General features: G+C 36.8%; 1 protein-coding gene across 1 annotated transcript in view; it reads right to left on the bottom strand.

Moving 5' to 3' along the window:
- Positions 1-641: 641 nt before the first annotated feature.
- tyro3 (TYRO3 protein tyrosine kinase) overlaps positions 642-13566 on the bottom strand; it is a 52142-nt gene continuing 39217 nt past the window's right edge. The window contains exons 13-19 of the mRNA NM_131432.2: positions 11595-11675; positions 11412-11504; positions 7354-7475; positions 3935-4044; positions 3674-3833; positions 1996-2132; positions 642-1737 (exon numbers count right to left, since the gene is read on the bottom strand). Of these exons, the coding sequence (NP_571507.2) occupies positions 1332-1737; positions 1996-2132; positions 3674-3833; positions 3935-4044; positions 7354-7475; positions 11412-11504; positions 11595-11675 (1109 nt within the window). The 3' untranslated portion in view covers positions 642-1331. The remainder of the gene's footprint in view (positions 1738-1995; positions 2133-3673; positions 3834-3934; positions 4045-7353; positions 7476-11411; positions 11505-11594; positions 11676-13566) is intronic.

The raw sequence follows: 13566 nt of genomic DNA, 5'->3' as shown, positions 1-13566 counted from the left end.
ATTGGTGCTTTTTAAAACACTTTTGGTTGGGTTTAGAGAAGGGGGTGGAGGATCGGTCAGTTAATCAGTTATTCAGTCGACAGCGGCCTCTGGTGGATTTACCCGAGAACAGCAGGCGCAAATGGCACTCGCAAGAGAAATTTGAGATCTGAAAAAGCATACACAGCGGCCTCTGGTGGATTCGTGGAAAACAAAAACTGCACTTAAACAAACAAAAATTTGGCACTCTCCAGAAATGTATGTAGGGGTACATAATCAGAACTGGGTTGTAATTAACTTAGTTAAGTCTTAAAGGGTGCTTTCACATTTGTAGTTCGCTTCATTTGGTCTGGACCAAGGGTAATAAATGATACATTGCTGCATCTTCTGCCGTCTTTGGATCGTTTTCACACCACACTGCTGGCTTTGGACCGAACCAGTTGAAACGAACCAAAATGCAGTCATCTGACAAAATCCACATCTCTCATTGGCCAGATGTTGTTGAACATATTTCCTAAACTGCTTATTGATTGGTCAGAATTCACGTGCAGGAAAATGCCAGTGAACTCCCGCAGGTAAACAAAACCTTTTACTCTGGAGGGACGACTGCGCTGGCTGATTGTATCCCTGCTTTAGACAAACTATACATTACGAAAATGAAGCGCGGCCACGGCTGGAAAACAGTGTTTAATGCATCGCTCATCACTTCAGGAGGAGGCGTGAATTAATTTAGCTAAATTGCGACATGGTCATCTTGCGGAAATATTACCAACGATCCATCAGATAATGTTTTACCCTCTCTCTCTCTCTCTGTTGGTAAAGCGCTGTCAACAAATATTTTTCCTCCATATCCCATAATGCACAGCGCATCGGCCTACTGCAGCTGAATTAGTCCAAAACGCGCAGTAATTTTTGCGGTTGGACCTGTTTTAGTACGGATCATATTCTCACAACAAAGCAGCTGCTCCAGGGTTCGTTTGAAAGCGTTCCAAGACCACCTCTTCAAGCAGGTCTCGGTACGCTTATTTGGTCCGCTTTTGGTGCGCACTCGAGTACGGCATTCTCACCTGCCCAAACGAACCGTACCAAAAGGGGAAACAAACTCTAGTGCGATTCAATCGAACTAAATAAGGCAGGTGTGAAAGCCCCCTAAATGCACTTTAAGCTGAATACTAGTATCCTGAAAAATATCTAGTCAAATATGATGTACTGTCATCATGGCAAAGATAAAAGAAATCAGTTATTAAAACTATCATATTTAGAAATGTGTTGTAGAAATCTCCTCTCTGTTAAACAGAAATTAGGGGAAAAATAAACAGGTGGGCTAATAATTCAGACTTCAACAGTATAAATCACACATTAATAATAACATCCTCTTCTTCTTCCCTGATATCCTCCGATAGTCCGTCGTCAGAATGTCTGCTCTCTTCATCAATGGCGCTAACAGACGGGCCAATGATGTACCGGTAATCTCCACCAATAGCAAGAGCAGCTCCCGATGACACCATTAACCAATCTTTTTCGTCTTCCTCAATACCTGCACACTGCCACGGGACGCCCCATGAGGGCTCCTCACTGCTCCGGGTCCCGCTATTAGCCTGTTCTCCATCTTCCTCCTCAAGGTTGACATACAGCAATGGCTCTTTTACAGGAGCAGGATTCAACTTCGCCCACAGGAGCTCCAATTGGTCAATGAGGTGCTGGAAACTGGGGCGGCATTTAGGCACTGGAGACCAACAGCTGTGCATGATTTCGTAACTGAAAGGGAGAAAATGTGGGATAGTTGGTCAAGTGGATCAATGAGCATCAAAATATTTTGTGGTTTTAAGGACCACTGTAAAAATGTGGGGTTCCACACAATCGATTTGTGTTGGTGTAACATGAAGGAACCAAGTTAACTTATTAGCTTTTACTAAATTAAGTGAATTGAACATAAAACAATTAAGTTAAACCCAAAAAAAAAACTCTTAAAAAAAAATTTGGGATATTTTACAAACCCCAACAATTAAAACGTACATGTCAGCAGGGCAGTCCGGCGGCTGCTTTAGTCTTTCTCCCTTGATAAGATACTCGTAGATCTCAGAGTTCTCCACTCCTGGGTAAGGTGTTTGACCTCTAGTCATGATCTCCCACATAGTCACACCAAACGCCCACTTTAAACAAAAAAAAAAAAAAACACAAGACAGGTCAGTAACAAAGGCTAAACATATTACAAAACCTAGTATAATAGACTATTACATAGCTGTCTAATATACTAGATTCTGTTGTCAAAAATTGTAATGTAATGTAATGTAATGACTAGGACCAAACAGAATCTCAGACTTTTTTGGTATTTCTACACATAATTTTGTAAAACAAATAAATAAATATATAAATAAATAAAATCTGTAAATTTACAGAGAGATTTTGAAGAAGTTGAAATCCTAACACATAAAATAGAAAACTAGGTACATTTTTATTAAAGGTTTACAATCAAAATCCAATTCGAACCACTTGTTTGGTAAACAAAGCTACAGAAAGTCTCTTATACGCTGTAAAAATTGCAGGGTTTGAAAAAATTTATTCATGTTGTCCCAACACAAATTGATTAAGTTAACACTTTTAACAAATTTATGTCGACAGAACATAAAAAATAAGTTGTTAAAATGAAATCTCAAGAGTTGTGTTGTTTCAGCTCATTTTAATTAAGTAGTTTGAACAAGTAATATATATATATAATACATCCAATAAAAGACAGAATATATTACATATAGTAGAGAATATATTATGTATTAAAAAGAAAATATTACAATACTACAAGTAGTATTCTATTCAGTTATATTAACATTTAAACAGTTGCCTATTATTCAATAATATTACTGAAATAAATATTAAAACTATATATATATATATATATATATATATATATATATATATATATATATATATATATATATATATATATATATATATATATATATAAAATTTTATAACTCTATATATTTATATACAGTTAGGCCCAAAATTATTTATACTCCTGGCACGTTCTGACTGAAAGTTTTTGTTCAAATGTAAATAAATCTGAGAAATATTTATTTTCACAATGATGACTCGTGTGCATCATCTTATTATCTTTTGGGCGACGCCTGTGTCATTTCCAGTCCAAAAAAAACTTACAGGTTGAATAAAAGTAACTTTTAGGCAGGTGTGTTGAAAAATGTTGGAGCTAAACTATGCAGGACATATATATATATATATATGTGTGCATATACATTAGATTAGTCAGTACTGGAGCCAAATCTGGAGCTAATCTAATAAAGTAACTTATGATAATGGTCAAAAAATGTATAGCTTAAATTTATATGTTAGGAAAAAATGTAATATGCAATTTAAAGAAAGAACAAAAATCAACAGAAACAAAGAAAAAATTTGTTAAAATTTTGTAGTTTGTAATCTTTAATTTAAAATGTATAATCTTTCTATTTCTAAAGATGTGAATAAAATATTATTTTAATACATATATCTGTTCAATAAATCACTTTTGTTCAAATGCACCAATATATATGACCTATATTCACTGAGAAATGGATAAAAATATTCATTTTCAAAATGGGTGTACTTATATATGCTGAGCACTGTATAGTAAAATTCATCTCACCTAGAAATACAAAAAGTGCATATAGAAAGATATGTTGCGTATAGATTTGTTTATTACCACATCACTCTGTGTTGTGTAGACATTATCAGCCAGGCTTTCCAAAGCAATCCACTTTACAGGCAATTTGGAGACAGAGCCTTGCCTATAGTAGTCACCGCTGTAGATTTTCTTCGAGAGACCAAAATCTGCTACACATACGCTCATGTTTTCATTCAACCTAAAATTGAGGATCAGTTTGTGGTTAATCATCAGCACAAATGATTTATAATGCATCTATAATACATGTAAAAAGTGTTGTTGACATAAACATGAGCTCACATGCAGTTGCGCGCAGCCAAATCCCGATGGATGATGTTTTTGTTGCTTAGATACTCCATCCCTCGAGCGATATCCAGCATGAACTGGATGAGAATTTGCTGAGAAACAGTCTACAAACAAACAAAACAAGAATCACCCTCAGAATAGGGCTTTTCTTCAGCATCATCATTGCAATGATTCACATCAGAGTTATATTTGACAAGAAACAGCACTTCGGAACATGTGACTTGTGGAGTGATTGTAAAGTGGAACCATAATAGAGTAAAAGGTCATCATTTGCATGTGTTTTATGACCTGTGAGATTGTTTTCAAGAGATTTCAACAGTTTAAAGCATACGGGCACTAAAAATAACATTAGTAGATTTAACAAAGATGAAATGTATTTAATTGTTCAAACGATGAAAAATATAGGGCTCTATTTTGACGGTCCATGCGCAAAGCGCAAAATGCAGGGTGCAAACGCTTTCAGGGCGTGTCAGAATGCATTTTTTCTAATTTAAGGACGGGAAAATCCGCTTTGCGCCGTGGCGCATGGTCTAAAAGGGTTGAGTTATTTTCTTAATGAGTTAATGTGTTTTGAGAATAAACCAATCAGATTCTCATCTCCCATTCCCTTTAAGAGCCAGCTGCGTCGCGCCATAAGCGCATTTGCTATTTACATGACTTAAAGTAAGTTTAAGTGGAAAAACTGAGCATTTTACAAGCAAACAGTTAACAGTTAACAGTTTAGTTTAACAGAAAACAGTTAAACAGAGCATCTACCGTGGGAGAATGAGAGATAAATGATCTACTTTCACTTTCGCTCTCGTGGATAGGGAAACCTTTAAGCACAGACATCAATTAGTCTATAAATAATTAATTTCGTTTGTTAAGCACAAAGATTTGTTTCAAAACTATTTCTAAATTCAGTTCTAATTTCCAGCAAACGAATAAATGAACAATAAGAACGAAGTGTGCTCAAAAACCTGAGTTATATCCTAAAACACATGCTGTGCTCCATATGGTCTAAAACCTGCAGGTGGCCTAATCTAAGCTTGTTTTTTAATAAAACAAATATAAATATGGATATAATAAATAATACTGCTAATAATAATAACATTATACAAAAGCAAATTATTATGAATGAACTGAAAAAGCCTCCCGAGAAGAAGGCATGAAAGCAGTGTTTTTTTTTATATTTATGTAGGCTAGAAAATAATATGTTTTGTAATATTTTAATCCTTTATATTTATATTCTATATCTATTCTTATTACATCCTATATATATATCCTTAATATTTAAGTTTTTTCATATGTAAAGATATTTGCGTATTGCTCTACAATACTCTTCCTCTGTGTGTATTAAGCAGTGTGTAAGCAAGGCGCAACTCTGCGCGGGACTTTAGACCGGGTTTGTTTTGGTCTATTGAAAAATCTATTATAGTTTCTCAACATAGCAACACACCAGCAGTGCGCTTCAGAACGCCTCCCTTTTTAGACCACAACGCCTATGGGCGCACATTTGAGCGCAAATGCATTTGCTATTTAAACAGCGTAGCGCAACGCCTCAAAACCACTCTTGCGCCAAGCTGAAACTACAGCAAAAGACTAATGCGCCGCGCACCGCATTGTGCCGGGTGTATGATAGGGCCCATAGTGTTTATTATATGTTTGAATATGGTGTATATCAGGGATCCTACACTAGTGGGCCTCAGCGATCCTTAAGATGGCCGTGAGAAATTAACTCTCTATGTTATACTTTAATGATTGGATATGCTATATTAAAATGATTGAAGAAATGCATTTTCTCCTGTTCTCTGATTAATTACTTCAAACCCTTTACAAAAACAGCCACATGATCGCATCTGCAACTAGCACACGTAAGTCTGGTCATTCACGAACTATGCTTGAAGTGAAAATGAAAGTCTCTCTTTGTGTATATTTGTGTGAACTATTTAATATATTTGTATAGTTGTCCAAATGAATGTCCTGTGAGTGTTTTATAATGGACGTGCGCTATACAGGAGGATCTAGCGAGCCTCAATGGCGTTTCTGCCATAGAAAGTAAAATAAACTTCCATTTGAGCTCCAGACGTGCTCTGGCGGAGTTGTTCACTGTTCCTGTCAGCATTCTCCCAATAACATTGGGAGAAAAAAATTGATTGGAGAAAAAAAATGGACCTCAAAGTTAAAAAGGTTGAGAATCCCTGGTGTATATTACCTTTGATTATTTAATTTTTGTACCTGAATACTGTTAGACTGCTAAGAAAATCATAAAGCACTGTTTATATATTTTGTATCTTTACTCTATTATATTTATCTAAGCTTGTTTACTATATTTTATGCATATGTACTCCCCTACATCATCATCCCAATCGTTCTAAAATGAATTAATTCCACATAGAACTATTCAAGTCATCTGCTCAAATTTATGCTTATTACAATATACAGTAGGGCGAATTAGTATTGAACACCTCATGTTTTTTTCTATGGAATAATATTTCAAAAGGAGCTGTTAACATGAAATTGAACCAGATTTTGGTAAAAGCCCAAACAATACCATCATAAAGATAAAACAAATGAAATCTGTAAATGAGTTATGTGTAATAACAACGGAATGACAGAAGGAGAAAGAACTGAACTACTGAAATGTATTTAATACTTTATATAAAAGGCTTTTTTGGTGACAGCAGCTTAAAGATGCTTCTCATATGGAGTCACAATTAAGTCACATTTCTTTCACAGACCTTAACAGAATGTAAAAATCTTGATGGTTCTGTGGGTCTCGTCTATCAAATCTGATCTTTAAGTTGTATTCTCTATTGGATTTATGTCAGGTGATTGGCTGGGCCATTCTACAGCTTGATTTTCTGAAAGCATTTGAGTTTCTTTGCTGTGTTTTGGATCGTTGTCTTGCTGAAATGTCCATCCTGTGGTAATGTAGATGTTGCACTGAAGAAGCAAATATTCATTTACAATGTTGAAGGGCAGAGGGTTGCTGAAGAACTACTGAGAGATTTCAGCTGCTTACTGGGCTTTCACTGCCTTTCTACACCTTTCTTTCTTTATGTGTTCAACAATTTTTTTTCTGCGCATTTCATTTTATTACACAGAACTTCATTTGTAAACTAATTAATATTGATTTCTTTGCATATATGAATTTCTTTGATTGTTACCAACATCCGGTGAAAATTTCAAGTCAACAACACCTTTAGAAATACGTTTTATGTTTTAAATAACATGTTTAATATTTTTCCCCCCACTGTATATGTTTTTTTTTTCAAATATCATGCACCCATATTTCAGACATATACAAACATTTATAATATTATTAGAACACACATGCAACAACCTAAAGATGCATATGATAGATGTGAAGAAATGACTGATAGACTGATGAACTGAAATGGTTGTGTGTGAGAGAAGGTGACAAAACGTACAAAAGGTTCATCTCCGAGACGAGACATGAGAAGAAACGTGTGGAGATCTCCATGTTTCATGAAGGGCAGGATGACCATAGGAACAGGCAGACGCTGCTGGGCTCTTCTGTGCAAACTCACACCTGGGAAATTGATTCATCATAGCACAACTTTAGTAAACCCTGCTTAATCATTTATATGTCAAAATGCAAAGGGACTCTCGGAGATTAGCTTTGGTGCTTTCCACACTATTAGGGGAACACCACCCCTGGTGTGCGATAAATTACTCTCTCCCACTGACTGCCAAATCACAGGCTGAGTGATTTCTCTTTTTTAAGCCAAAAAGCTGAATAATTGTTGTGCAATAAGATATAGCTATACCAACCGATGAGGAGACACTTCTGGGCTGTGCTTCTAATGAATTACCTCATAGTAAGAACAGTAAGAAAGAAGAAATGCATGTATTTGTGCTGATTGGTAGCATCTTTGACCAGAGGTGTAAAAAGTACCTGAAAACCATACTTGAGTAAAAGTAAAGATACCTTGCTTTAAAAATTACAAGTTACAAGTCACCAATTCCAATAAAACTTGAGTAAAAGTATTAAAGTTTCCGATTTTGAAAGAACTTAAGTATTTTACTCATACTGAATGTAGGCTCAAAGAACACCAAGAAAGGTTTTATTTCCTAATGTAGAAATTAAATTGAACACCTCAATGATTCAAAATTGTAGAATAAAATAGATAAAAAAAAGAACAAAAAGTCTCAGTCAAACTTAAATGTTCAAAAAAGGCACAAACAATTAAAAAAAAAAGTAAAATGTAGTAAAAAAGGATTCAGTGCTGACTTTCATGTGATTCACCTCTCAGTCTCAGAGGTGGGCAATACTTTTATTTTAAGTATTTTTTTAAGTTGATTAGGATGTTTTCACTGTATTAAAATTAAACAAAGATGAGCATTGTTATTTTTCAACTTAGTAAACTACATATAAATTTAATGAAAAATACATCACACAGCTAAATGCACCTGATGCAAAATGTATAATTTCAGTAATACATTTGTTCACGTCGCACAAAAAACAATTAGCTAAAACATACTCTTGTCATGTCGCAGTTGTTTTTGCCATAGCAGTAACTGTATTAAATTCACTAAATTCACATTAGATTAACATTAAATAGACTCTTACTTCAATGTGTTTTCTCAAATTTGACAATAAATTCTTAAAAGCACTTATTTTCATTGTTTGTGGCAAACAAAGTAAACACTGCATCCTGTAAGAGCCATTCTGCATATCGGCAAATGAAAACATTTCTTTCAGACAAGGACATGGATGGTCATCAGTGCTGGCATTGCTTGATGTGCCGACTTCGGCTTTATCATTGGCTGCAGTCATGTTGCTAATTAAACACCTTTTATTAGGCAAGCTGCTAATTCACGTTCATGTGATTTAGCTCATAAATAGCAAATAGTACTTTCAGCACCCTGCGGATTGCGATATCGCCTCGTCCGTCCCCAACAAATTAGCCATGGTAGATAAAGATGCTGACTTGTTGTGCACAATCACAATGTAACGGTAAGGGTCCGATCAAATGTAGAGGAGTAAAGAGTACATATATTCAATCAAAAATGTATTCAAGTAGAGAGTAAAAGTTGCTTTTATTTTTAATACTAAGTACAAGTACAAAGTAGCCAAAAATACTTAAGTAAAGTAACGAAGTCCATTTACTAGAGTAGTTTACACCACTGTCATTGACCCATAACAATCTATGGTACCTATAACTGTCATTGTGTTTGTATGTTGTTTTACACAGTTTAAAGTAGGTTTGTAGATGTAAACATAGCTGAATTAGAGCTCTGGGAGGTACATGATAGGTTTAAATGACTGAAAAATGGCTGCGGGTGCAGTATATGGATCACAAGGGCCCACAATTTACAGTTTGTGATCATATCTCTGTTTTGTTCTGTTGATATAAAGTCCAAATATTCTTAGCTTGAAACTGAATTGCCTTTTTATATGAATTCACTCATAGAAAGAACAGCCAGAAAGGAGAAATGTATGTATTTGTGTTGATTGGTAGCATCATTGACCCAAAACAATCTATGACACCTATAACTGTCATGTATTTGTATGCTTTTATATAGTTTTTTATCTAATTTGCAGGCTAACTGCAATTAAAGTATAAATTGAAACACAAAATCGAAGTATAAATGTCAGAATTAAATAAATAGATTTTCCCTACCAGCACATATTAATCTAAGCAAAAGAAACCATCGCCAAATATAAAAGCAGACACTCTTGTGCTTTAATGCCGTCATCAGTGACTAAATCGCTGAGTAATATCCACAAGATGAATGTAAACATCGCTGAATTGGAGTTCTGAGAGGGACATGATAATTTCAAATGACTGAAAAACAGTATATGATCAGAAGTGCCCACGATTTACAGTTTGTGTTTGTTCTGTTTATATGTGGTCCAAATATTCATAGCTTGAAACAGATGGAAATATGATCGGATTGTGCTGCATTTCTATAGAGATCCCCATGACTAAGAACGATCAATCTAAAGCAGGGGTGTCAAACTCATTTCAGGTCAGGGGCTGCATGGAGTAAAATCTGTTCTCAAGTGGGCCGGACCCCGAGAGAGAGAGAGAGAGGGGGGCTACCATGCCTTCTTTTTCAAATGGTACATTTTCATATGACTGAACTCGTACAAAATAGCCACTAAACTGACAAAACCTAAAATTACAAATCACAAACACAGTTACATTTCCTCATCAGTGGCGTAACGCAAAATGCGGAGGCCCCCCTGCAGGGATCGCTGACGGGGCCCCCTGATGAAGTTTGGGGGGGATGGATGCGTCATACGTCAATTTGCATATCACTGACGTCATCACGTTCTACCGTTTCTGTTTGTTTAACAGCCTTTGGTTAATAAAGGGGTATTTATAATTGCACTACACTTTATAAAAGCATGTTTATTTAACTAAATGTATTGCTGTTTGAATACAGCATGTCATTATAGATGTGTAGTGAATGTGCAGTAATCTCTCATATGTAATAAACTCAGACAAATTCAGAAACTGTCACTAAAATATTTGTGATTGTAAACAAAAATAATAATAAACGGTCCAATTAAATTGTTAAAATAAAGTAGAAGTAGATCGGTTTGACTGTACAAGGGAAATACCTTCACACTGCCTGTGCTAAATCATTTGTCACTGGTATGCAGAGGGGTGATCTGCTCTCGGGCTGCAGGTGGGAGAAGCTGCTGTAGAGGACTGACTGGGCCGCCTGTCAGTGCTGTGAGGCGGGGGAGGGGTCGGCGGCATCACACGCAGCTCGTTGAGAAGAGTAGGGACGGTACAGTATGGACAAATGACAGTCTAAAAAAAAAATCTCCAATAACACACAAAAAAGTCGCTAGATTTGTCACTAGGGGGGTCTGAAAAATCGCTAAATCTAATGACAAAGTCGCTAAGTTGGCAACATTGGCGGCAAGCAATCAGAATGAAGTAGTCCACCGCTTGAGAGGTGTTCAGAGAACACAGACCTGTGAACTTTGGTTCCGACCACAGTTGTTCCCAAGAGTTTGATTATTGCGGTTGCCGGATTATCAATTATTGAAAATCGCGCCGACGCGGGCCCCCCTAATCACGCGGGGCCCGTCCGCTACGCCACTGTTCCTCATGAGATCACCTCAGTGTGCAGGGATTCCTACAGGTTTAAAATATATTTGCAGTGGTAGCCAAGTGCCGTACGTTTGACACCCCTGATCTAAAGGAATGATCACCTAAAAACGAACATTTTCAATACTATTTACTCTCCCTTTCCCTTTACTCGGTTTTCTGCCGAACACAAAAAAAGATATTTTGAAGAATGTTGAAGACCGGTGACTATTAACATCCAAAGTAGGTGTTTTTTAAATCATTCTAAAATGATCTTGTTTTGTGCTTGAAGGTGAATGAAATGAAGGTGAAATGAAGCTCAAACATGTTTGACCAAGTGAAGGCTGAGGAAATAATAACAAAGTGGTCATTTTTGAGTGTACCGTCCCTTTAAAGCAAAAACAGTGTCCACTAACCTATAAGCTGAATGACATTGGGATGGTGGAAGTCCTTCATATAGGCAGCTTCTTTCAGGCATTGCTCAATGTCACTGGATGAATTAATGTCCGCTGTTAGAAGCACAGAGAAAGACGCATCACTGAACAGAAACGACAGCAACATCAATGGTTCACAGACATTCAAGGATTTTGTTGGCTTACTTTTTAGGACTTTCACAGCAACCTTCTGCCCAGAGTTGTTCTCGGATTTGAGGAAAGCTTCTCTCACAGAGCCAAACTCCCCTAGAAACAAAACACACATGCTCACTAATATTTTCTTAACATCACCAATTATTAAGACAGCATTAAACCTTAGTAAAGGGATAGTTCTGAAGGATTTCGATTTCTACCTTCCAATCCATGTCAGCATGGATCAACGTTTATCCTTTTCTCATCATCCTATTTCTCATTATTTTTAATAAAGATGATTATTGAATAATGAATAAAGTTAACACATTGCTTAATATAAAAATGTTCAGTGCATTTGCTTGTCTCTTTGTAATTATTTTCAGGAGCCACCAAACTAGGTCAGAGATCACGGAGACCTCGAGTGTAACTGAAGGGGGGAAGACTGTTTCGATTGTTATTTCTATGAGTTAATACTGTCTAAAATGTCTAAAGTGATTTTGCTAATTTTACGGTTAGTTCTTTTAAAGCGATACTACTTTTTATTTAGGATAGACTTTGTGTAGTAAGAATTTAACTGCCTGAATTATACCGTCTTTAACCAGTTTTGATAAAAACGTCTGAGAGTACACTCAGCCTTGGGTAAAAAACAGATTGCAATTTAAGTGTGTGTGTTCTATTCGATTGTGGATCCGTTTCACAGGTCTGGAGTCAGCTCTAAACAGTCTAGTGGATATCTCATGTTTATATGCTGAAGATATTGTTCAGAATTGTACGTACGCACCCCACGTGGACATTTTTCAAGTCTATCATGGCCACAGCCATGTCACCCTGCAGCCCAAGACTGGTTACTCACTGAAGCTAAGCAGGGCTGAGCCTGGTCAGTACCTGGATGGGAGACCACTAGGAAACACTAGGTTGCTGTTGGAAGTGGTGTTAGTGAGGACAGCAGGGGGCGCTCATCCTGTGGTCTGTGTGAGTCCTAATGCCCCAGTAAAAGTGAAGGGGACACTACACTGTCAGTGGGCGCCATCTTTCGGATGAGACGTTAAACCGAGGTCCTGACTCTCTGTGGTCATTAAAAATCCCATGGCACTTCTTGTGAAAGAGCAGGGGTGTAACCCTGGTGTCCTGGCCAAAGTCCCTCTATCGGCCCTTGCGATCATGGCCTCCCAATCATCCCCTTCCACCGAATTGGCTCCATCACTGTCTCTCCACTCCACCAATAGCTAGCTGGTCCTGTGGCTGCCGTCGCATCATCCAAGTGGATGCTGCACATTGGTGGTGGTGTGGAGAGACCCCCCTCATGATTATAAAGCGCTTTGGGTGTATGGCGTTACACAATAAATGCGCTATATAAATACACATTACATCTCTGTTTTAACCAATCAAGTTAGAACACCTTTATGTATGACGCAGTTACTGATGTTATGTGAGAGTATAATTGTTATTGATTTGTGATTGTAAGCAGAGCGGCCTAGGAACTCATTGTGAGTGTTGAAGCTAGCTTCTGCTGATGAAACTGCTAATTATCTTCAGTAAACTTTATTTATTTATTTATTTATTTATTTCAATCTCTGACTCCGGCTCTTCTTCATCTGACAGACTGCTCATTCTTTGGGTTAACCTGTATACAATCTCTCCAGTTCAGACAAAAAAAATGTGTTCATTTATTCACCCTTCACTTGTTCAAAACCTGTTTGAGTTTTTTTCTTCTGATGAACATCACTGACTTCGACGGTATTTGTTTTTCCAACTATGGATATCTTCCTTTGTGTTCAACAGAAACTCAAACAGCTTTGGAGCCAGTTAAGAGTGAGTAAACAGTGAGAAGATTTTCATTTTTAAGTGAACTATCTCTCTAACATGCATTTTTTAAGATTGTATAATTCCACTCTCTTCATCTGCAAATATATATTTATGCAAGTCCCTTATGCTCTTCAAGCAGGGTGCGAACTAGGGAGCTAGGGGGAGCTCGGCTCCCTTAAAGAAGGCATGGGCTCCTCTT

This window comes from Danio rerio, chromosome 17, assembly GCF_049306965.1.
Source record: "Danio rerio strain Tuebingen ecotype United States chromosome 17, GRCz12tu, whole genome shotgun sequence".
NCBI classification, from domain to species: Eukaryota; Metazoa; Chordata; class Actinopteri; order Cypriniformes; family Danionidae; genus Danio; species Danio rerio.
The sequence above is the reverse complement of the archived record's forward strand: the minus strand, read 5'-3'. Positions and strand labels throughout refer to the sequence as shown.